Genomic DNA, 26,087 nt, shown 5'->3' on the forward strand with positions numbered 1-26,087 from the left:
GGTCCCGCCCCGCCCCGCCCCGGGGCCGCCTCACGGAGGCCCCACCCGCCGCCCATTACGGCGCCCGGGGAGGGCCCGCACCGGCGGCAGCGTAGTGGCGGCGCTGCCTCGGCTCCGGGAGGATTTGCTTGATTGATTGCCCATAAGTAACGCAGTTTTTCAGCTTTTCCAAGTCAGAAATGGAGCAGCAAACACCCACCTCCCCTTTTCTTCCCAGGCTCGGCATCACCCCGCACTGCCAGGGGGTGGGGAGTGGAGGTTGCGGTCGGTCCGTAGCGCCTCTCCTGCGATGCTGCTCCCTCCTCGCACTCTTGCCATGCCCAAGCGTGGGGTCTGTGAAAAATGCGTATTTTATGTTTGGCTTTTCGCAAATATTAAAATGAGTGTTACATGTGTTATGTTAGAAAGATATACTGAATTAATTTTTTTAATAGTGTGTTAAATATAGTTTTAGGTTATAACATAATGTTAAAATAGAAACTGTGCTATGTAAGATACTTTTTAAAGAAAGGACTCGCAGCGAGATAGCAGCCACAGGACACCTAAATCTTTCAGAGAAAGAGAATTTATTGCTCTCTTATCAGAAGAAACGAACTTCTTCCCGCCTTGCTCACCTATGAAGACGCCGTCAGGATTAAAAGGAAGAAGTTGATGCTGACCAGACAGAAACCTTTGTTTGAATGGAATTTATGCATCATGTATGAGATGTATGAATATGCAACCAGCTATTAAGTGTTGATCCTCTGTTAACATGAGTCCTTTTTTGGGCTTGTTTTGCCCAAAAAAAGGTACCTCCGTAACTCTTTGTTTCTATTGTCTCATATTGTCCTAATCCAAATTGTCCAAATTATTATTACTCTAATTATATTGCTATTTTTATAACAATTTTTTATCATTAAACTTTTAAAATTTTAAGAACAAGTGATTGGCGTTTTTCACAAGGTCCCTCCCACAGGAGACAGTCCTGCACAACCTGCCAGAGTGTAGGTCCTTCCATGGGGTGCAGTGCTTTGGGAACAGGCTGCTTCAGCCTGTGGATCTTCTACGTGGTCACAAGTCCTGCCAGCACGCTTGCTCTGGCGTGGGTTCCTCTCTCCGTGGGCTGCAGCTTCAGCTTCCTCCAGGGCACCTACTCCAGTGTGGGGTCCTCCTTGGGCTGCAGGAGGATCTCTGCTCTGTGGGCTGGAGGGGGTTAGCCCACCTCACTGCGGGCTGCAGCACAGGCCGCAGGAGAACCTCCGCTCCTGCACCTGGAACACCTCCTGTCCTCCTTCTTCACTGACCTTGCTGTCTGCAGGGCTGATACTCCCAAAAGGTTCTCCTTCCTCTCTCCAGCTGCTAATGCTGTTGTGCAGTAGGTTCTTTTCACTTCTTAAATACATTATCACAGGGATGCCACCACTGTCGTCCTGAGTTCAGCCTTGGCCAGCAGTGGGTCTGTCCTGGAGCTGGCTGACTCTGCCCAACAGGAGCGTTGGTCCTGGTGTCTCCTCTCATAAGCCACTCTTTCCCTGGAAGCCCAATCCAGATGTCAAAAGAAGGCATGTGGATTCCTTGGCAGCTCTGCTGAGGATACCACACACCTGGCAGAGCAATGGTGACGTTGTGCTACAGGGCACAATCCCCAGCGCCACGTGGAGCAGCCTGCCCAGCACTGCACTGGATGCATTCCTTTGTCCTGAAGGCAGGCTTGCTAACTGGTGCCCAGTGCCAATTCACTCACTGACACAGGTATTTCCATCTTTCATTCTAGTTTGCACAAAGTAGCGAGCTTGGTCCGCTCACTTGTCATCAATACTTTACACTATGTATACATTTTAACAAACTGATTGCATTATTTATACATGTTAACAAACTAAGGCAGAAGCATTCATTGGTAATATAACTTTCCTATAATTACTACTTGACCCCCTGTCTATTTGCTAGTTATATCTCTCACTTATTATGCTAATCAGTCCACAGGTGCAACTCCCTCCATTTTAGTTCAAGCACCTAATCAAATTAGGTAGGAAGGTTTGGTGTTACCTACTTAATGTCATTGCTTTGCCTTCAGTGCCTATTTCTAGGCCTATTTATAATGCCTGTTTCCAGCCTCTTCAGGTGCCCCTCACAAAAATGACATTCACACACCAGCCAATTGTTAATCATTCTTATGAGTAAGCTTTCATGCCCACATAGCAAACCACCACTGTGCTGGCAGTCACCAGCCCTGAGACAGCAGGATTTGCTAGGCAAAGACCTTTTCTTGGATGACCCTCTGTTACCAAAGGTCTGAATCTTCCCTGGATTCCTAGAGTAGGGAAAGGATGGAGATGGAAAGCAAAGCCATAGCTAGAGGGTGGTACTGTGAATCTGGAGCAATGAAAATTGGTCTTTGTTTAAATCCATTGAGAATGATTTGCAGAGGGTCATCAAAAGTGCCTCTCCGCTGTGAAGTAATGCCAGAAAAACTTTTTTCAAGCATTATGTCAAGCTGTTAATTAGATGTTTGTATGATCACAGGCTGATTCCTGGTGAAAGCTGAGGGTGTTGATCTATTCCTGCACATCATGATGTAACACCTTATTGTGATTTTGAGACCATCCTTCTTTATGTTTGCAGCACTTTCATTCATTGTTTGGTGCTGCTGATGTCACTGCTGACCTCACAGCTCACATAAATCAGAATCTTTGATGCTTTAACTGAATTAGAAACCAGTGACTGACTCAGAAGCCAGTGAGCAGACAGTCCTACTGGCTACTTCGGTTTTATGCTCTTGTGGCTATGCTATGATTTATTCATGGGTGTCAATGCTTCAGCCTTGCATTTGTGGGTTTCAAAATGATGGGTTTGTGGTAGCTGTGTGCTCGTAAATTGAGACAAGGTTTGAAGAATAAGGCAGAGGAATTGATACAGCCAACAGAGGAATGCAATATGCGAGAGAAAAAACCAAACCAGACTACAAGCTCACTAAATTGTGCTTGGATTTTTCTTTGTTCTGCATCTGTGGGTGCCCCTGGAAGTGTCCCCAGCTCAGGCTGGGTGGGGGCCTGATCTAGTGAATGAAATTCCAGCCCATGGTAGTGATTTTGGAACTAGATGACCTTTAAGGTCCCTTCCAACCTAAACCATTCTGTAATACTATGATTCTACATACACATTGCTTTCATTACTAAAGTGAAATTGGATACTTTGGTAAACATCTGGAGGGTGGTTTTGGTTTTTTTGTTGTGGGTTTTTGTTTTGATTTTTTTTTTTTGCTCTGTCATATAAATAGAAGACAAAGGAGGTACAGATGCAGGAGCTCAAGCTCTCTCTGTGGAGGTGCACCACAGCTGCTGAACTCAATCACTGCTGTCACTGTTGTGCAGGGGAGTCTAGCCTTCCTTAATATCCTTCCTACCAGACACCCCCTTCAGTTTTTCATCTTCCCCTGTCTTTTACTGCTATTTCAAATTAACACCCGTATGGTAAGGTCTCACTGGTTTTGATGCACTTCTTCAGTTTGGCTGCCAGAAGTCATTGTTTTGTCTCTTCTACAGTGAATAACTGTGTTGTTGTTTCTACAAAAAAAGAGACTGCTGAGACAGGTGTGGCACTCAAAAATCAGTCACACAGTGAAACCAGATTGATTTACTTATAGAAAAGCATAACCTGGAGTAGCATTCATGAAAACAAAAACAAACAAACAAACAAAAATTAAAGAAAACCCAACAAAACTTAAATAATCTTAAATAACCTAAGGACAGTAATCTGTGATGTTTTTCTGGATTCTTACTTGAATAGGTAATTTAACCCGGAATGTATCTGTGTATCCATAAAATATCTTTATTTCTTCAGGTTCAGAGTGCTACTTGCCATTATATCCATCAATTTCAAACTGCCAAGCTCATTGCTTCTGCTGTTGACATTTTGCTATTCACCTCTGGAGTCTTAACAATGAAATGTGATGTTGTTTGTACTCTGGGCTACTTTAAATATTCACACAAAATGGCGAGCACAGCTTTATTTTATTTGGGATTTTTTCAGTTTGGGAGATATTCAGCTTGTTAGACCAAGGAAGGGATGGGCTGGTCCCAGACCTCTCTTAAGTTCTTAAGTCTCTAGATCTTCCTAAAACTCTCTATTTGAAATAATTACTCACTCTGCAATATTTCTCTCTTTAGCTTCCTCCATGACAGCAGGATAGCAAAGCCCTCTTCTCCCCTCTTCCAAATACTAAGCAGAATTTCTTCTCTGGAGGTAAACTTTTGGTGCCTCTCTGCCGGAATCTTCATCATTAGGTGTTGACAGCTCTAAAAGCAGAACAAGCTGACTGAGGCAGATCCTGTCTGTTCAGAACCTTCCCTGCAGGTTACCAGCCACGCTCCAGGACATCTAAATGTCTTGTGTTCCTGTTACAGAACTGCTGCAGTTTGCAATCCAGTTTGTAAAAAGACCCTGAAATTAGCCATGTTTTCATAAAGTTGGTGGTAAACTGCTGTTATTCAAGAGTTATTCTTTGGGCCATCACTGCTTGCTCAGAAGAAAGGCAGGAGAGCAGCACACAGTCTCTCTAGATTCAGGCACCCAATTTTTACTGCTTTTTGTGCAGCTGACTGGGTCACTCAACAGTGCTGCTAACATGCCATGTGAATACAACCACAACAGCTAGAGGAGTAAGCATCCATAGGTTTGCCTCCTTGCTTTGTTTTTTAGGACATGATGACTGATAACCATGACTTTTGTCTTCTGTTTGCTACACTAAAATATTCTCAAGCCCCGGTTTTTTGTTTGTTTGGTTTTTTGTTTTGTTTTTGTTTTTTGTGTGTGTGTGGGGGGGGGGGGTTGGTTTGGTTTTTTTTTTCTTTTTTTTTTTTTCCTTCTCTGCAGCATATCGGGTCTGTTGAGATTTTGTGCATTTTACCAAGGGTTTGAAGTGACAATCTGCTAAAACGTGGGATGGCCTCCCTCTAGTGGCTGTTACTGTGGAATTAAAATGGATATGTGATCTACCAAGCCCTAGGCTGTGTTTGGGTCAACCACTGCATGCCACGAAACTGAATACACTTGGGAAGAAATCTTAAGAAATCTTATGCCACATCAAGATACAAAACAGAAACACTAGGTTATTGCCAAAGCTTGGTTACTCTTTTTCAGTCCTGAAAATACTTATCTTCCCCACTTTCCATCTCTCCCTGTGTCCTTACACAGGACAGTCTAAGGACACTGATGAATCAAAGTCTGCATGTAAATAATTCTTTTTAATTTTTTTTCCAGTTCAGTTAGTCAGCCAAGTAAGACAAATATGCAAGCCCCTGTTTTTCAGACATGGACTCCTGTGCCTAAATCCCTATCTGATTTTTCTAACCAGGCACACTGATCTAGTAAAAGATCTTGTTTGCTCTTACAAATCTTGTCCCAACAGATATTTAAAGAACAGGTATGATCTGGGAAATGCAGCATCTTTATTCTGTTTCCAGTAGTTTTCTGTTATTCTCTGTAGTAAATATCAGTATATTTGACAGAACCATATCTATATGTATAGCCAGAAGTTGTATTTCTGTGTTTAAGGTCTTGCTGATTGTGATTCATTACACTTGTCTTTTAGACACAAAAAGTTCCAGGAATACATGGCTATGTTTGTATTTTTGTAGGTAAAGACAGCAATGACAGGGTAGCAAGACAAAAGCTGGAGCTAGAAAATATCTCATTAAAAATTACAAAAATGGAAAGCTCCCACAGCTGCAAGAGGAGCTTTGTCCTGGTGTTTCATTTTGGATCTCTCATACTTTGGTCTCCAAGTGTTAAGTGATTTGCAAGCAGTGTGAAACAACCCAATCCAAGCTGCATTTACAGAATATCTCTAAAAATGCTGTCTCATGAGTTTATGCTCTGACACAGCAGAAATTAAAATTGCTACTGCTATTCTCTTGACTGTTTTTAGTGACATTGTAGACTGGGGTGTTGTCACCTGAAAATACCAGTTGAATTTCCTCTGTCAGTGAAGAGAAACCAATACTTTTACCCACACTAGATTTTCCACAAACTAATTCTGGGTGCTATTTGTGCATTTTCACTGATTTCAATATAGTTGTATTGATGTGAAATTGCTGTCATTGAAGCTGACTGAAATTCTCAATTTATTTTTCTCATCAATACACATAACTATGTTATGGATTAAGGATTTTTGAAATTAAATATTTGTTGCTAGCACAGGAAGAAAAAATGGAGAGAAACATACACATTACCATGACAACTTCCATGTCTCTCTTCCATATCAATCCACTTCACCACTTCCACCTCCCCATCGTGTGCTGGCCATGGATCCTGGGACTTCTGAAACTAGGTAACAGAAAATCAAATAGTTAGTCCTTTTAAGAGCTTTGTGTTCAGGTTTATGTGCACTCTCTGAGATCTTTCTCCACAGAACTGGGGTAAAATGCTTTGGAATACACATCAACAGATGCCTGGCTGCTAACATGGCTGTCAAGTTTCTTCACTGAGAGCAGCTTTCATTACAAAGACAAGATGTCAACACAAAAGACCTAAAAGTTTCATTTGCAAAATAAAATCCCTCTTCTACAGCAGCCTCAGTATAATACTGCACATGATCATTCATGTAACCTTCCCAACCAGCACTGCCCTCCAAGTGCTATTTGAACACTGGGCCACTAACACATAGTAAGTACCTTCACATGAATTTAGTGGTAAGCACTGGATTTTTGCTTTGGTTTTTGTTGTTGGTTGGTTGGTTTGTTTGTTTAAGGAAAGAGACTAACAGAACAAATTCAAGCATGATATAATTGGAAGGAATTATTGGAACTCAGTTATAGCCTATGATGGTATACAATAATAGATACAGATTTAGGCAGATCACAGGACCTATCCAGGATATAAACAGGTTTAGAGTTTATCCTATGCTTGTCACTAATTATCACCTTCTATTTGTCTCTAAAAACACCTTCTACTAGCCCAGGTTTTTCAAAGTCCCATCCAACCTGGTCTTGAACACTCCCAGAGATGGGGCTTTCACAACTCCTCTGGACAACCTGCCCAGTGCCTCACCACCCTCACAGTAAAGAATTTCTTCCATATATCCAATCTAAAACCATGCTCTTATGGTGTAAAGCCATTCCCCCATGTCTTATCCCCATATGCCCCTATAACAGGTCCCTCTCCATCTCTCTTACAGGCTCTCTTTAGGTACTGGAAAGGTGCTAAGGTCAGCTGAGAGCCTTCTTTCCTCCAGGCTGAACAACCCCAGCTCTCTCAGCCTGTCTTCATAGGAGAGGTGCTCCAGACTTTGATCATCTCTATAGTCCTCTGGCCTTGCTCCAGCAGGTCCATGTCCTCCTCATGCTGGGGGACCCAGAGGTGGATGCAGCACTGCAGGTGGGTTGTCATCAGAGCAGGGCAGAGGGGCAGAGTCACCTCTCCCAGCCTGCTGGCCACGCTGCTTTGGATGCAGCCCAGGATACATTTGTCTTTTTGGGCTGCAGGCACACACTGCTGGGTCTTGCTGAGCAACCAACACCCCCAAGTCCTTCTCCTCAGGGCTGCTCTCAATCCATTTTCCCCCAGCCTGTATTTGTCCTTGAGCCTGCCCCAACCCACATGCAAGACCTTGCACTTGGCCTTGTTGAACTCCATGAGGTTTGCACAGTCCCACTTCTCCAGCCTGTCCAGGTCCCTCTGGATGCCATCCCTTCCCTCCAGCATGCTGACTGCACCACACAGCTCGGTGTCACCAGCAGATTTGCTGGGGGTGCATGCAATCCCACTCTCCCTGTCACTGACAGAGATGTTAAACAGTGCCAGTCCCAATACCAACCACTCACACCAAGTGCCATGCCACAAAAACTGACTCATGACTTTTAAAGCAGATGCAAAAAGGGCTGTATGATCCAACTGCAGAACTGCCACAGCACTTTGCTATAAACAGCAGTGTGTGTCAGCTATAACCAGAACTTAACAGATTTATTTCTCCCCTTCGGTATATTGCATTTACCAAATAAAGCAACATGCCAAAAAGTGTGGTTTTGTCCCAGGGAAAATTCAGAAAAATATTACTTTTTCACAGAAAGCATTAAGGTAAAGATAACAATTTATGAAAAAGAAAAAGGGACAGTGATGGCAGGGAATAAATGCTTTAAATAGCCTGGGATGTGCATTACCATTCCAATTAAAAATCTGTTCATAACAGATGGCAATAAATGTAGTGTGGGGGAAATTTTGGAAAATGCTGATACAATGGCAAAGCAGAAAGATATCTGACAAAACAGGAATGACCCCAGGACATCCACAAAAATACTGGAAGGCACTGCCTTCCAGGACTACAAACTACTGACTTCACATTATTCACTGTCTCCCAAATTGAGGAAATCAGGCATCTTTGTAAGTTAATTAAAAAGTAGGGTAAAGTGTAGCTCAATATGGGGGAAAAAATTAATTTATACATATTTTTCTTTAAATAGTTGCTTGAGTGACTGATTTCAGATTCAGAATTTTCCTGGGGTGCTGTTCTTAAAAAAACAGTTTGTCTGAGAAGTTAAAATAAATGAAAGTTAAAATAAATTTTGTCATGAGCTGCTCACTCTACTTTTGTTCACCTCTGTTCTCTCATTCCATCATGGTTGGCAGAGTTTTGTCCTTGAAAACCAGGAATAGGAAAGAGCCACCTCTTGGGCAGCAATACTGAGCACTGCTCTGGAAACAGATTTGCTGCCACCAGGCCTTAAGAGCAGCCACCAGCAGCACTGCACTGCTCAGGTGTGGAGAGAGCCACAAGGAGAGACGTGTCAGCCCCTCTGCTGCCTTTAATTTCATGCCTTTTCTTAGTGGTGGAGGTTGGAGGAAGGAAAAGCAATGCTTCAGAGCCTGGACCTCTCTCACAGGACAAAGACAACACAACCCCAAAGGTAACATCCCCTCTAAGCCCTTCCCTTCCGTTTTTTTGCCATTACAATTCCAGTGTGAGCTGTTCTGCATGTGTTGACTCCAAGAGGCAACCTTGCATCTTCCCTTCCCTTTCCTCCTTGCATCAGCACCACAGATTATGAAGACAAACACAGGCAGCTTACACATGAGCCACTGCGTCCCCATGCCAGTAACATGCACACTTAAACCAACATGAGGCTGGAAATCTTGCAGCATAAAAGGCTGCTTGATTGGCCTTGACTTTCCAAATGCCATGCTTGTGATTCCAGGGTCAAACCTATCTACCAACTGGCTAATCTCCACCAGCCCCCCTGAAACAGCCTGTGCTTCCCCTTCAGCATTTCTCTCTAGGCAAAGGGACAATTTCTTTACACTCCTATGCCACCAACTGATCCAAGCTTTTCTCCTGTACTTCACAAGCTGATGCACAGCAGTTTGCTCTTTAGAAATCTGCCTGAACTGTTGCCATCCTTGGGAATATTATTCTGCAAGACACGACTGAAATCAACAGTAACTTTTGCTGGGCACTGGAGCCATATATTTATGTTTGGGAAACATGCAGGGCTTGAGGTGGGTCACATATAAGTAGGCTGCAGTCTCAGGTTTGTTGTTGCTGGAATGGCTCCCGAGGTATTAAATGGTCTTTTTTCCCGGCCCCACGCTTGAAGATGTTGGGATTCCTCAGCTCTGGTCCTCAAGGTTGTTTATTTTCTCTTATCTGATACAGTCTTTTTCGGACCCGCTGAGATCTGTCCATCAGGTCGGTCCATGGCACACTGACCGCCCTCAGGGCAGTGTTATCTTTTTATACTAAAAACTATGTGTACTTTATTTACAATAATTTTCCAATACCTATTACCTGTGTTAGACAGTCTGTCTCTACCCTAAACCAATCCAGAAATGTCACCATCCCAGCAGAAGATGGAGGACAAGAAGAGAAAGAAGAAAGACAGGACATGCCCAGATTCCCCCATCTTGCCTCTTAAACTCCCATTCTAAATCCCCAAAATTCTACTTTTTCACATTGTGACAAAATAGCTGTCATTCTATTCAAACCCTTGTGGCTTGTAAATCTTCACACAAAGTTGGTAACTTTTTCCATGGGCTAAGATCAAAGGCATAGGTGTTTTTGACTCCATGCCAAGGTCTCTGAGCCCCCTGCCAGGGTCTGAAATCTTCCAGGGCAGCCAGAGGAATCTCCTGGGTTCCCACACTGCAGGACACTTACAACTGGCAGGCCTGTGCCCCAGTGCTGCCAGCCCCTCAGGCAGGCTGCCTGCCTTGCCAGCAGCGTGCCATGTGCCCACTCCGTGGGCCTTCAGAGTGCCACCACTCACCCCCAGTGTGCCTCAGCAGCACAGCAGTGACCAGCAGCACCCAGGTGGCCACCACCAGCCCCTTCACCCACCTCCACCACAGTGCCCACACTGCCAGCCTTGGCACATCCCTGGACTGGCCAGCAGCTCCTGCATGATCCCATTCCTGAAACCAATGCCACGAGCCACCTCCCACAACAGGGAAAGGCAGTCTCCCCACCATCCACAACCCAGCCTCAATCCAGTGTTTAGGAAGATGGAGAGAAGCTGATGAGCAGTTGTGGGTAGGATGGAAAGGGCCACCTCTTAACCCTGTACAGCAACAGGAATTTGTCTGACCAGGTGCGTAAGATGCAAGAATGATTTGCTCTGGAATTCTGGTTTGTCTGTTTTCTTGTTTGCCCGGCAAGACAAGTTATCTCACCTGACCAGGGAAGGGAGGTAGCTGGTAAAGATGTGGGGGCATTCCTCAGAAGAAAAGATTTTCTTTCAAGATGAGTTTGCGACAATGGAGGAAAAAGAAAACCAACATCCCTCCTTAAATATGTACAAAGGCTCAATTTCACATTTTGCCACCAGAAATTTTCATTTCAGTGGGGTATGCAAAAGCAAAAGTGTGTGCGTGGCAGGGTGAAGGTTTAACTAAAATAAACTCAAGATTGTTGAGCTTCAAAGCAGACCTCAGAAGCTGGAAAGAAAGAATTGAAACACAGAAAAAAGCAAGAAGCTTATTTAAAACAAAGTGTTCTGATTTAAGGAAATGCATGTCATCTTCTTGAGCTGTTAGGCTGCTGACAGTCATGAGTGTGCTAAACTGCACCTCCTGTGTTTAAACATCTGATGGATAATAAGGAAAAGTCACACTTCTAGTAGCTTCCTCTGATATGTTTTGGAGGAAGCTTTTCTGTTCTGTTTTTGACCCTTAAACTAAATCTAGTGTATATGGAAGTGTTGCAGTCCTGGTTTTGAGGAGCTGAATTCTAGAGGGTGGTTCAGGAAACACTTGCTTCTCCCAGTGGGAGTGAGCTGGACTTGTGGGGACATGTTGCATGCCAAGGACAGGCAAGAGGAGAGCTGCTCTGCAGGAGCTGCCAGTGCCCACCCCAGCACCCATTTAGGCATGGTTCTGCCAATTTCTACCCTGGCTGTGTGCTGGCATTAGGGTTTTCATTTCAATGTGTGCAACACTGCTTTAGATGTGGTCAGATGAATTTGCTCATAGGTGAAAGGAGGGGATAGGCTCAGGTGGTCTGGTTGAATCTTCCCCCTAAAAAAGTCCAGGGTTGTTGGCAACTCAGCACCTGGGAATGTGAAGAAAAGTCTCTGTTACTGCTGGACTGGAGTTTAATAGTTAGTTATATGCATGAGTTATCACAGACATTACCTGATGTTGTTGTTTAGAGAGAAAAACAAATCTTCCTTAAATTACTCTCATCTAATTCTGCTCTTCAAGGAGCTGTGTTCTTTGAAGCCTCTTACACCAATGTCTGATAGTTGAAAAGGTAAAGGAGAACCAAGTGAGGGAGCACAAGCCCATTTAGTAGCTGTGCTTTTCCAACGAGTCTTACTGAAGACATATCCATCCTTATCCCATCATCACTAAGTGCTGTTTCAGTGAGAGGCAAACAATTGGTTGTGAAAAAAAAAAGGATTATTCCTTTGCAGTACTTAAATTCCAATGACTGTGAATTGTATTATATAGACCAAAGCCTGCTTTACATTATATCTTCTCAGGTGAACTATAATATTTGCAGGGGGGCTAGAGGACAAGAGTAATTTTTCACAATTTCTGCAATTAAGGTGTTTTTGTGATTGCAGCAATAGTGTTGCAACACTTTCCCTTGAGCAGGTTTTTCAAAAGAGGAAGGTTTTGATGGTGAGATTACAACAATTTCATGGGCATGAGACTCAAAAACAGTCACAGGAAAATCCCTATTTTTTAATACTTTATTCCTATGAGAAGTTCTTGCTCAATCAGGAAGTCTCATTAAAATAATGGGGAACAGGAACAAAAGAATGAGGATTAGTTATATGAGTAATGATGAAGACATAGGTACAAAATACCTTTTTTCTAGAGCATGGCTTATTCAACCAGCATCACTGTCTGGAATCATATTTAAAAAACCTGTGTGTCTCTGTCTGTCTGACTTTTGAAGGGTGGGGACTAAGCTAAAGAAAATGAACAATTACCCCAGGCAGAACAGAGCCACATTAGTGTATATTAGAATGACGTGTGTGTTTCAGGGAAGGTTGTTTTCCAAGAGCCCATCTACAAATGACAGTGGGATGGAGAGGCACCAAAACGATTTTGAATTATTAAGTTGCTGAGGTGAAAAGTTCAGTGCAAGCTAAAGCATCTGAAAAAAAACACAGGTCTGTCTGTTCAAGCAACTGAGCAACTGGCCACATAAAAACTTAAAAATAAGGAAATGTCTAATGTGGTAGATTAATACACTAGCAGTGCTACTCAGAAACTTCTGGTATTTCTCTTTCATCTCACACTCACATCCAAGGGGTGTGAATGAGGTGTTCTTTGACAGCTAACAGCTCTATTTGGGACGTAAGACTGCTGCATCAGAAAAACTACAGTGAAGGACAACTCCCATCCCCCTTGTGATTCTGCTGCCGCCACTGGAGACATACCTGTAGCCATTTTTCTTATTTTCCTGTATACCATTCAGCTCCCAACTGAGGAATTGACATCAGGATGATGCAGATATACTTTCAAAGTCTAGGAGTGGTTTAACTGTCCACCCACAAACAGAACTGTCCACCATTTTCATTCCTTTGCAACAACAGACAAAATTAATGGCTATATTAGTAACCATCTTCCTGCCTGGAGAGAGCTGCTGTGAGTCTGATTCTTCGAATTTAGACAGACATAATAAGCAACTGTGTCAAAGCCACTTGGAATTGTGGCTAGCACACAGCTGAGTGGATCCTAGGAAAAGTAAGCACAAGCTAGAAGGCAACATCTTCTTCCATTGATTCCCAATTTTGGTGTCAGATTAGCAGCAACAAAAAATACACTGAAAGATTGCAGGTTTAGGCTGCTCATGTTCTCAGATGTCTCTATCTGATGGAAAGCAGCCCTGTGTTAATGTGACCTACCCCTTCAGATCATGAGTGGTCTGGGCTTGTGGGCTTGCACAGGACACTGTGGGCTACCTGCTCTAGTAATCAACTACCTCATATTCACACTGATGCAAAAGTTTGTCAGGTTTGCAGCAGGCAGCGACAGCATGCTGTGAGAAACAACTGCTCACTTTGAAAATTTAAAAAGGTTTATTAAACCTTAACAAAAATACAACAAAGGAATACATAAAGAAAAAGCTGCAATGCTCAGAACTGCATATGAATACCATATGCCCAGTTCATCTTCAAGATGGATGCTCAGTCTTTTATACCCCTGGGGGTTGTATCAGCCAGCCCTGGCCCCTCCCAAAATCTGCCAGTCAGCTCTTCTTTGCCATTTATCAGTGGAAACTGCTTTCTTGTAACTTCATTGGAGGTCAGGTGTTGCCATGCCACACCCCCTAAGCACCAAGCTTTTCCATTCCCAACTGCCCCGGGTAAGGGAGCCATGTGCAGCCTTCTCTCTACCTGTCCTAGACAACCCCGGCTGTCTGATGGCAACAACACAGGGGGGAAAAGGGAACTATGGGGAGAGCAGAGGCCATCTAAATGACAATAACATAACTATACATCAATAAAGCTTTTCTTAATATTCACACAATACTTATCCCTTAATTGCCAGTCACCTCATTAGCCATCTATAACACTGCTATGCACCCATGTCCCTTTTGAGCTGGCACAAGAGCAGCTGTGACACGGTGCTCCTTTCCCACCCCCTTTCCCTGGGACAGATGCCCCACATTTTGGGGAAGAGAGAGGAACCACACATTAGTGTCTTTTCTTGCATGGAAGCTGGGAAGAGCCACTCCAGCATGTCAGGATGGGCCTGCAGCCTTGTTCAGCAGGCAGGACAGAGCTGGGCACTGGCACAGGGAAGGGAGTGAATGGTGATTGCTGTGCCAGCCAGTAGTAACAAGCTTGCAGCTCTCAGCCTGAGGGGATTGCTAAGCATTTAGCAACTCTTATATTTCCATTGGCAATACTCCCTGAACCACTGCCTTAGCCAAGTGCATCTGAGGAGATGTGAGTAGTGGGATGAGGTTATTGATGCTGGGCTTAGGGTGAGATGGGAAAATCAATGCCTGGGTGTGAATGTTCTCATCCAGGGTTTTTTGGGTATTTTTTGTGGTAATCAGGAAAAAAGATCATGGATGAGTGCCAGACCCTGATGTCTCTTACACTTGTCATCAGGGAAGGAAAGCAAGAGGAAAGAAGAACATTGGAAAACTGATCCCCACAGCAGCAGCAGCTGTTGAAGACATCCCATTAAAGCAAGTAGGAGACAGCTCCTCCGATATGTTTCCCAGGCTGCAGTAACAGTTCTGGTGTCTTTCTAACAGTGCACAGTGCACAGAGGCCAACTTGCCAAGGAGCTGTCAAGAGGGACTCCAGAAAGGGTAAAAAAGAGCTTCTGGTGCTCAGGCATCTTGTGCATGCTCACTCTTAGCAAAGAGAGCAGAGATGACAGTGGAACCACATTCTGTCATTCCAAAGGAGAGCCAGTTCTGGAAAGCAGTTCAGTCCAGTGCATCAGACTGGGAGTCAGTGTAGCAGTGCTGGCTTTGCCCGTGGTCTGCTTTAATACACTGGGAATATCATTTCACCCTTTTTGGCCATTCTATGAATGGAAAATAAAAGCACTGATCTCCCTGGTAAAAGCATGCTGGTGTCTCTGAATGAGAAGTGCTCCTATTACTTCTTGTGACCTTTATTCTCCCACTTGAGCAAGGCATAAATTCCTGGTGACCAGCAGAGATGGATGTCAATGGACACCCCTGCATACCCTGAGGGATTGTTTGCAGGAGACTGCTTGTGTCCCAGATCATCCATATGCTGTGACTATATGGCATGAAAGTGAAGGCAGGAATTAGGCCTGGAAGAAGTAGGGGGGCTCAGTAGCACAGCCTGGGGATGCACACCTCTCCCATGGCCATCAGAACCCACTTTCTGCTTTTTTTTCTTTTTTCTTTTTTTTTTAGAGGGAGGAAAGGTGTCCCAGTGGTAACACTGTGGCCACTGACCTGCACTGTGGTAGTGCGTGCTTTTCCAGAGTCCTGGGGAAAGTCATCAAGGGCCATTTCAGACCTACATACCTTGGAAATACTTTCTCTTAATTCCCCCATGCTTCTCTTTCTTATCTGAAAGGTGACTTTCAAGAATTTTCTGTCATGCAGGAGTCATGTGCAAGATAAGCAGCCTGAGATAAATACCAAAGATAAGTTAAGGCTGTTATTTGAAAACCAGCTGAATAAGATTGAAAGTCTTTAGCCTTTAAGGGGGTAAGAAAAAGTCTTGGTCTTCATTACATGACTCTAGGCAACAAGCATGCTATTTTAAGATTTGTGGGCAAGTCTTGTTTTATCTTTTATCTGAACTGAGATTATCATGGCTGATACTGATACTGCAAATAACTGTTTGGCTTAGCTCTTTCATGGTATGCTATCCATCCAAACTGGTCCTTAAATGACTCCTCTGCTTGCCTGGAGGCCTGCAACTTTTTGTTCTAACAGCTGGACCACGTCCTGAAATCATTATCTCCCTGTGATGTACCTGGAAACTTAAAGGAAGTGGCTTGGTCAAACTTGGACAGGAGTTTTTTGTTAGAGCCTAGAACTGAGTCCCAGGCTAACATCCCACACACTGAGAGGCATGACTTCTCACCCCAGAGCTGCCCAGCACTCTTGGATCTGACTTGCATACATTCAGGTGAGTGTGTGTCTGAGTGTTTTCCTTGTAAGTTTGGGTTCAAAATCCTGTGCAACCACAGCCTCTGAGCACGTCTGTCAGAGCCACATGGCCACTTTTGGACAGGCAATCTAATGTGATGGCAAGGAAAAAAAGGAAGAGGAAAATAAACATATGTGCTGTGGAAATCTTACATCTTTCAGACACAAAAAGAACAATCACAAAAAAATTGTATGCCCATACTGGAAAACATGCAGGGATTATCATGGAAATAACAATGAAATATGCAGGCTACGTGAGCTACATAGTGCAGTACAACAAATGTCAACCACTTAAAGCTTTCTGGCTGTGGAGAATATATCTGGTCCCAGGTTTATGGCTTCTGAGGCAATGGACTGTAGTAAGATCACAGCAACCAGCTTCCTGGAAAAGTGATCTAGCTACAAATAATACATGCTCATAATTATTCTATAAATATCTCAATCAGTAGTTACTTGTACTTCTTGTGCAGGCCAGTTGTAAAATACAGTTAACAGGAGAGCATGCACTATGCTCATGAAGTTATGTGATAATTTGAAAGTTAATGTGCTCTGTCTTTGTAACTGCTCCCTATGTTTATTTCCCACAAGTTACAGCAGGGAAGAGGTGAAGAGAAAGAAAAAGACAGGAGAAAAAATTTACCTGTGCTTCCATTCCTCATATCCCTGCTTTGGGCTGCTGGGAAGCTCTGGGCAGTTGGGAGCAGTGGAGTCCTGCCAGGTGCTTCTAAAACCAGCATGCACGAGGATGAAATCCTGCTCATCTTCCAACCCTTTCCCAGTCATGCAAACAAGGTGAAAGCAGCAGTAAACACACACAGTAAAGATGAAAATACTGGTTCTTATTCTGCTTCTCTGCATAAATTCTTGACCTTGTACAATTAAGTTTAGGCAGTAGTTATGAGTTACATGGGTTTTTTGCAATTGCTATGGGACAGCTGATGTGTGTGGTCCCCTAGGAAAGCATGTGAAGAATAGAAGTCGACTCTAGCCTGAATTCAGATTTTCTGGGAGGAACTGACTTCAATTTATTGAAAAATAGAATTTCCCACACCAAAACGAATGTCTTGTACAAAATTTCTTCACTACAATGCTTGCATAGATTGCATATTTTAATCTTTTTTGCTTCTCTTTTCATCATCTCAGATTTTACAGATGAATCAGCTAATATGTCCAAGGATTTCTGTTTGGACTTAGATCCCCAGGTATCTTTCTGCTCAGACATGGAACAGTAGTGCACATTCTGGACAGCACAGTCACCTTTCCCTCAATGCTCAAAAAGGGCCAGTAAGACTATTTGATAGATCAGCCTTATGTAACAATTCAGTTTTTCATCTAGATTTTTGATTTCATCAAAATCAACTTTAGATAATGCTTCTGCATCTGCATGTGCACCTATGAAATAGAATCATAAAATGGTTTGGGTTGAAAAAAGATCTTAAAGATTTTGTAGTTCCAAACCCCTTTCCATGGGGAGGGACACTTTCTACTAGACCAGGTTCCTCAAAGCCCCATCCAGCCTGGCCTTGAACATTGCCAGGGATGAGCCATTCACCACTTCTCTGGGCAGCCTGTTCCTTTGCCTCATCACCACCACGGCAAAAATTTCTTCCTTACATGTAATCCAAACCCACCCTTTTTAAATTTAAGGCCATTCCCCACATCCTATCACTGCATACTCTTGTAAGAAGTCCCGCTCCAGCTTTGTCTATGTGTGAAACAAGCACAAATGTGTGTATCTACAGAAAAAACAAGTGAAGAAATCATGCTCACCTGGGATCCTGCAGGGCATCACCCAGAAGTGCCCCTCAGGGCTGTTGGTGTCCTCAGACCATGCCAACAGATGGAGAACACGCTGGTCCTGCAGCATGAACCCCACAAAGAGCCAGGTGATGGCCGTGGACACAGAGCCAAAACAGGTGGTCAGATGGACATCTGCACAAAAATGTCCACAGCATGAAAGAAAAGGAAGAGTAAAATTGCTCCCTGTGCACATATTTGGTGCAGGTGGTGACGTGGGGAGGTGGCAGCACCCTGGGTGTTATGTCCTTGCCCCCAGGGCCTTTCAGCAGCTGGACGATCTCCCTGTTGTGCTTCAAGGAGAGGTCCTGACCACAGGTGTTGATTAGGTAGCACCAGGGCATGGCCAGGGGCAAGCAGGTCTCTCATGCAGTGGAGGTCAGCCCACGGGTGGGAGGTGCTGCCCTAGACCACCCTCTTTGCCCAGGAAATGAGGGAGGCGCCGAGAAATCAGCACTGCCTGCTGGAAGGGAAATGGCTCCTTGAGTGACATCCACATGAACACAGTAGTCATTCTGGAGCATGAACAGCTCCCTGAAGAAAAGCTCGAAGGTCTCAAACTCTTTTTGCAATGTCATGAGGTAGGAAAGGTGCAGGCGGCCTCTTCGGCTGCAAGGGCGCAGGTGATGCGGTGGCTCTGTGTGACATACTCTGTGCAGTTGGGTTCTCTGAGTGGCACTTTCCTTCAGAAGGACGCCTTGTCGTCAATAAATGCTTTACAGGCTTCTGCTAAAATCAAGCTCACTGAGAAGTTCAGCCTCCAAAGAGGTTTTTGTGCTCGCAAATTAACAGTAGAAAACAAATGGAAATGAAACACTGTGACTCAGAACAGCAAAAAGGCAATATCTGTGTGTTGCACAGAGCAGCAATTCATTGCTCCTCAGAAGAAGCCTCTCTTGAAATACAACATCAGACACCACCAACAGCTTGTTTTGATGGCTGTGCTCACTTCCTGCTGGAGGACTCATGTATCCATCTGATGCAGAGTGTGCAGCTGCTGCCCTTACTTTCAATATTAATAGTTGCACAGTCATCACTGATGTAGAAACAGTGTAAGTGAAGAACAATTTGCAGATGGAAGCTGCTCCACAGCACCCTGAAGATTAAACAGACTTATTGCATAATTGCTGTCTTGCAAATAAGCAGCTGGCACTTATTTCAGAGTGTCCCCAAATTCAATGTATGGGTGTGTTCTCAACTGCTTCCTCCCCACTCTCCCTGCATGTATCATATAGCTGTTAAAATTTCTGTGCATGTGCCCTATGACAGAAAAACCTCATCTTTTTCTCATGCCATTCTTTTTTTTTTTACTTGTAGGATTTTTTTTAACCACCCCAATATGTCAGTCATCACTGCTTCTGAATTGTGAGACTTGTAACATGAAATAAATACTACTTCAATGTGTCTCAATGGCAATTACACTACTAGATCAAGCATATATGTACGCTATTGTGGCCTTTCTGCTCTTTGATATTCTGGATAAATACAATTTCTAGAAGACAATAATCAGAAACCCAGTTCAATACATACCATTTTCCAGCCAAAGAACACAGGATGAAGAAGAACCACTCATCCATCATTCACCTCTTAATTTCTTTCTTCACTATTATTCATTTCTCATGTAAGGCCACCAACACTCACATATAAGAAGCAAGAGAATTTTTTTGCCCTGGTGTAGAGTTATGTCACAGCTTATTTCAGCAATATTTTCATTTGCAAATTTGAAATCTGACAGACAGTTTCTACTAAGAGTCACAGATGACTTGTGATGAGCTCCAGGTTTACATCTGTGGGAGTGTTTGAGGGTCCCCAGGATGAGGGAAGAGATGAGAATCTTGACTCCATGTTTCAGAAGGCTGATTTATTATTCTATGATATATATTATATTAAAAGAAAATTATATACTAAAACTATACTAAAGAAAGAGAAAGAAGACATCAGAAGGCTGATGAAAGAAAGGAATGAATAATAAAATCTCGTGACAGACACTGAGAGTCCAACACAGCTGGCTGTCATTGGCCATTAATTAAAAACAATTCACATGCAACCAATCAAAGATGCACCTGTTGGTAAACCATCTCCAGACCACATTCCACAGCCATCAGACAGTTATTGTTTATGTTTCATTTCTGAGGCCTCTCAGCTTCTCAGGAGAAAAATCCTAGCGAAGTGATTTTCATAAAATATGTCAGTGACATACATCCATCGCAAGGAACTGGGTTAGCACAACCTGCTATTTAAACAATTTAAATTAACCCTAGGCTTTCTGATGAGACATTTTTATTTCTAAGAACTGTGTATGCATCTGGTATAACATGCTTATGCAATGAGGGCTTGACATAGCTCTGACTAAAGTGAAATCCTTGCTAAGTCTCTTTGTTCCAGCTGTGAGTCTGTTCATGTGAATTTCCTGCCATGACACAGCATGTTTGGGGCACGCAAACTTTTCTCAACATCACATTCTTTTGCTCCAATGTGAAGCAATGCTGAGGCAAAACCAGTTGATCTGAGATTTTGCCAGTGAATGTTCTGAGTGGGTAGTGCATTTTGCTACAGAGGGAGAAATGCTGCTGCAGGCCAACAGTACAGCTTGTTAAAGGTGCACAGATCCTGACCTGAGACCACTACCCAACTGTAGCAATGAAATGCACAGCAAACACCAGCGTGAGGGGAAAACGTGTCCCAGCTCAGCCACTGGTGAATGCTGTCCTAGGGAGCACAGACCTGCCCAGAGCGCTTTCAACTCATTCCTAATTTGATTGTTACACTGAATTATGTCCAGGAACAAAGACCACTTCCCCATCTGACACCTCAGAAAGGCAAATTGCCATGACAGCTGGTGACTATGAGACCAGCAGCCTCCTGCTGTCCTCTGTGCATTCCACAGGCTGTGGAGTTCATAGCCTTCCCACCTCCTCACTGGGTCAGCGGCCTGCAACACCAATTCCCCCCTTCTGCCACAGTCTTAACACAAGATCTCCATCCAGCTGGAGTTAGGAGGGTGTGGAAGGAGAAAAGCAGGGGGAAAGATGCCAGTATTCCTGAAGGAGTCAGGGTTTCACTAAGAGGGGTCTCAGCTGGGGGCAGAGAGTGCAGGTAGCTTTCCTGAAATACAAAGGCTGAGATCTTTCAAGACATTTGGATGTCTTGGAAACTGTCAGATCTTTTAAAACTGCAGTAATCTTTTAAAACAGTGTATTCTGCTACACAGGTAGGAAAGCTTCTAGGATCTCAAAATATATACATTACATATATATATGTATATGAAAGGAGATTCTTAGTTGTTGAAGCCTGCATTACTAGGATGGTCCATATGAAACAAGTAAAGCTACATGCAGAAAATGAGATGAGTCTGCTCTTCGCAGGAGTGCAATGCAAGATTTAATTTTTCCTTGGTGTGTTTTGTTGTTTTTTTTTTCTTGCACAGACATTGCTGCAACACCTTTGCAGTAATCCAGAATCACTGTGATCCTTTGGTACCAATAGCCTTGGGGGAAAGAAGGCTGCATGCTTGGTGGTACTTCTTAATCCCAGTGCCTGGATTCTCTGGCACAGTTAATATTTAGGTACCTGAAAACATACATGTAAATGACAGCTGTGGGAAATCAAGCTGTCAAAACCTTTGGGGTTTTGAGGGACTTTTGGGTTTCTTTTTTAGTTCTGCCTTGTGCTGCTCTGTGTGAAATAGACCTATGCTTGAATTATAGGCAAAAAACCACCAAACCAAACTAACACTCCCCACCTCAGGAAAAAAAAGCCAACACACAAACCAAAAAACCAAACAAAAAAAATTCCAAACCAGACCCTGTCAAACAAACAAAAAAAATGTATAAGTCACATGAGCCACCTCAATGGAAAAAGTAGTTTTCAGGTATTGGTGTTATTGATTTACAGACTCATCCAAAATTCAGATGCAAGGAGCAGCCAAATCTAGATGTACATCTGAACCGTATTATGGCACCAATTACCACTAAGGTATGAGGAAACATCATGGGGTCCTGGCTACTTCTGTTGTACATTGTATTGGACCTCTGCATATCTTGGGTACAAGAACAGAGTTATGGGACAAAAAAATAATAGATTATTGAATTTACCATGCAATTAAACAAATTGTAAAAGGGTTGTGTAAAAGGTTTCTGTGCTGGCAGAACTCAAACTGCTGCTGACTGAGATTTGCACTGCCACTCCTTTCTATTGTTCCCTGGACCTGCATTGAAGCAATTTTCTTTTAGCATGAGAGGAGTTTTTGGTGTGGCTCCTGTAGTGGAAAAATACTCCCCAGTAGGATTGGGGATTGAAATGTCTTCCATGGGGATGAATGGGAATAGACCTTTCCAGACAATGAGGCTATTTTCTTAGGAATAGAGTTAGTACTCAGTAAACTGCTCCTGGCCTTAACGAATATAGGTAATTGGTTTCAGCTAATTTGTTAGCTAATTAAAAAGCAAGATGCACAGGTTTTGCACATTGGTTTTGAGTTCCTGTTTGGCCTCAGTCAGTAGCAACAAATGTGATGCATTCCATGTTTATTTGGAGTCACTTGGCATTTTTTATTCTGTTGTGAAGACAAAACCATCTGTAGGATGATGTTCCTTTTCCTGGCTCTCTCATGCAAAGCTGTCGGTTTGAACTGGCACCACTGTTAAATTCACAGTGAGCCTGTAGGGAGCAAACAATTTTTCCTCGGTGTGGTTTTTCTGGGAAGTGCACATAGCCACAGATTGCTGTTTTGTGCCCAAGTAAAGGATCTCTTCATCCCTCACACCTTCTGAACTGAATGAGATTAAACTACTTTGGTCTTGTGTTGGTTTGGGATGTCCTACAGTGTGCATGGTCTCTCTAAAACTCTTGCCTTGGAGCAGCCCTGCCTGGCAGGGGTCTCCTCTAACACGAGCCTTACTCACATGGCCTGTCTGAGCTGGAAGGCTGGAAGCTGTCAGCACAGGGGAAGTGAAAGCAGACTCTGAGCACAAAAGCAGTCAAAATTTATTCCTATCACTCCTCTGCCTTCAATTTTTCCTTGCTCGTAGCAGTCCCTGCCCTTCCTGCACTTCCCAGGCAGCCATAATCTGACTGTTGAAAGAGAAGAAAACTCAAACCTACCTGAAGCAGGAGTTCCCAGGCGGGTGCACTGACACCGGACAGTCACAACGCAGCAGCACAGGCAGCGAACGGGAGGAGAGATGGAACGACACATTGAGGCAAGTGCTAGCTCAGCTCACATGGTCCAGCAAAGCCATTGAGTAATCTAATTGCACACAGTCAGTGAGCACATCTGTCTGCACAAACAGCAGGGGCCAGACAATGCATCCATCTCATCTGCCTTTGTCTTGCTGCCGTCTCCAGCTCCAGACACAGAGCCTCCCACCCTGCAGGAGCTTTGCTGCTTGTCTGCATTTGCAGCAGACTTTCAGTACAAAGGTTTTGGGGATAGGTAAGCTCCTAGCCTCTTAGCAGAGCACATTTTGCAAATCAGAATTACTAGTGCTCCAAAGCAGAGCACTTGACAGCTCCCTCCTCCAATTAATTTCCAACAGGGATATGTACTCACCTCCGTGCAAACTACTCCTCATCACCTGCTCAGGAACAACAGCATGGCATCCTCTTCCCTGCTCATTTATCCTCCTGCACAGGGAAAGCAAGACATAATTAAACACCTCCTAATAGAGGACAGGCAGGCTGTGGTGGTGAAGCTGGTTTTAGCTGGTTTTCTTCTGTAAATATGACTAGATTTTATAGCTGACACTGGTGTAGTCAAGGCACGGATAGGGATCTCTTTTCTCCCTGCAGATTAAAATCCACATTATTGTACAGTAAAGTACAAATGTACATGTGCAGCTACCATTTGCCCTGGAGGAGTGTCCAAAGGCAGCTTACAATGGGTTTTGCAAACATTTGGGCACTTGCTAAGTTTATGAGTGTGAACCCGAGGTGCTCCCCTCGATGGTGTTAGACCCTCAGAGACGTGTCAGGGCAGGGCACTGTCCCTGCAGCCTGGTGTCTGCATGGCCAGGGGGCTGCTCCCAGCTGCAGGTGTGTTAGCAGCCAGAGGAGCAACCATTTGCAGGCTGGGAGTCACCTGCTCTGCCAAGCCAGTCTGACAGCCCTGTTCCACAGCCCTGGTTGCTGGTACAGGTAACTGGCTGTGTCAGAGAGAACAGATACATGGATCAGATCACTGCTATCATTTTTAATGCCTCCACTAAACATGTAGCATTATCATGCTCTTTATTCTGACAATATAACTTGTTGCCAGGTACAACATGAGCAGAGAACTCATAGGGATCTAGAAAATGCCTACTGTCAAGAATGACTGAAAATATATATATGTTTATTATGGCATTAGAAAAAAAAAAAAGGTGGGGGGCAGGAAGTCTTCAAATATGTAAAAAAGGTAAACCAGAAGCAAATTCTGGTTCAAACAGGGAGGGAGTAGCTGATTCTCTCTGTTCTCTGTGCATAGGACAAGAACTCATCATCTTAGATAGCATCAGAAGAGGTGAAGATTAGACATAATGGAAGCTTTGTAGTGATAAACAGTTAAATGTGGATTAGATTGTCTGGAGAGGCTGGAATTTTCCTGATGATGGTTTTCATTGGCAGGTTAGGCGTAGCTTTTTCAGCAGTTTTGCAGGTCATACTGGTTCAGACCTGGTAATTTTCTAGGTCTTTTCCAGCTTTCTTTCCTCTGATGGTCTGTATTACAGTACTGTAACTTAGCTGTAGCTGGGCTGGGGATCCTGTTATACTCGGCAAAGGTAACAAGAGAAGTTTATCATCATTTAGAAATACGCTCATGATCTCTGCTAATTGCTTTTAACACTGCAGTTTGGTTAAAATCGGGACACTCCTGGACCATTCATAAAGAAAAAACATTTCTGATATTTGTGACTCATCCTAAGGATAAAGAAAAATCATTTAATAAATGCTAAGTCTAACAGTTTACCTATTGACAGGTATTTCACATCTCTTATCTTTTCTCATCTCAACACAAATTAGTTTGATCACTGTTCCATTTATTTTTCCCCTCACTGAATTATCAGGATTCTTTTTCAGAGGGCTGTAGTAGGTGTCTGCTGTCCTTAATGCCTTCCTACCTAGGAGAGATTTTTCAGTAGGTTTAGGCAGAACCAAGCCAAGACTTGCCTTGGAAAAACATTTTTCTCCTCACCATCAGCATCTGTGGGGTGCACCTGGCTTTTGGGGCTCTGGAACCTCCCAAAGGGCTTTAGGATTGAAAGCAACCCCATCACACTGCACTGCAAGTCTGCTGAGGAGATGATGTTAGACATCCTTGACTGTTGGAGCCTGCCAGGTTCTTTGTGGCTAATGAGAACCCACTGGCAGAAGTACAAACCCTGGCTGTTGGGGAAGGAAGCTGACCAGTGCTGCACAGCTGCAGTTTTCTTCCCACCAGTGGAAAAGTCACCATTTGTAGCCCAAAGTCTTTTCTTAAGATTTAGCTTAAGATTTTCAACTTCTGTTGCCTTGTTTTCCCTTTGGAGACTTTACTGTGTGCCAGGGTCTCCTCACTAATAACCAGGAGTCTGGGCAAAGCAGCCTGTGCTGCTGAGCCCTCCACCTCACACTGCGTGAGCCCCAAAAGTTACCACAGCTCTAATGTGAGCACAGGGGATCCTTTTCCCCCTGTCTTTGCTGTCCACAGACATATGGAAGCCTGTATCACCCTTTTTAGAAGGAGCCCTGCTTTAGGCTCTATCAAATTTTCACATCATCTCCACATCTTTTTCCTGGTTATCTTCTGGAGCTGTCGATGGGCGCACACCCAAAACTGCTCAGCAAAAGCCTCGAACTTCACTCCTGAGAGTTTCAAATTGCCAAGCACCTTCCTGTTTGCTTTTGCTTAGGGTGGAGGCTCATGTTTATGTTTTGGTCCCTTGTTCAACTGCTTACACAAAAAACTTTTATGGCTGTCTTACGGGAAGGGGAGTGGCTGCAATCACCATTCCCCAGGGGGCTGAAGACAGACCCTGATAGCATTAGTGAGGCTGGGACAACCTTGTCTTCCCATACTGGGTCACTGGAAAGTTGCCAAGACAGTTATAAAGGGGCAAAGAGGCCAGAAAACTGCTGGAGATCTCCTGCCTTGCACAACATCGCATTCCTCAGCTCCTGCAGCAGCCATGTCTTGTCTGGTCCTTTCCTGCTTAAACAACTTCTCCCAGGCCAAGGTTTTCTTACTGGATTGCCCAGT

The 26,087-nt window shown here is 43.8% G+C and overlaps 1 protein-coding gene across 1 annotated transcript; it reads right to left on the minus strand.

Annotated features, from left to right (window-relative positions):
- Positions 1-63: 63 nt before the first annotated feature.
- GCNT2 (glucosaminyl (N-acetyl) transferase 2 (I blood group)) lies at positions 64-18,840 on the minus strand. Its single transcript, XM_071450049.1, is given in 10 exon segments — positions 64-333; positions 6,210-6,303; positions 16,716-16,845; positions 17,846-18,000; positions 18,002-18,219; positions 18,221-18,323; positions 18,325-18,356; positions 18,358-18,467; positions 18,470-18,663; positions 18,665-18,840. Coding segments are annotated over 9 exon segments (1,173 nt in total). The 3' UTR covers positions 64-333; positions 6,210-6,248.
- Positions 18,841-26,087: the final 7,247 nt, after the last annotated feature.

Source organism: Agelaius tricolor, unplaced genomic scaffold, assembly GCF_023055355.1.
Source record: "Agelaius tricolor isolate 1412-34295 unplaced genomic scaffold, bAgeTri1.0.p SCAF_2, whole genome shotgun sequence".
NCBI classification, from domain to species: domain Eukaryota; kingdom Metazoa; phylum Chordata; class Aves; order Passeriformes; family Icteridae; genus Agelaius; species Agelaius tricolor.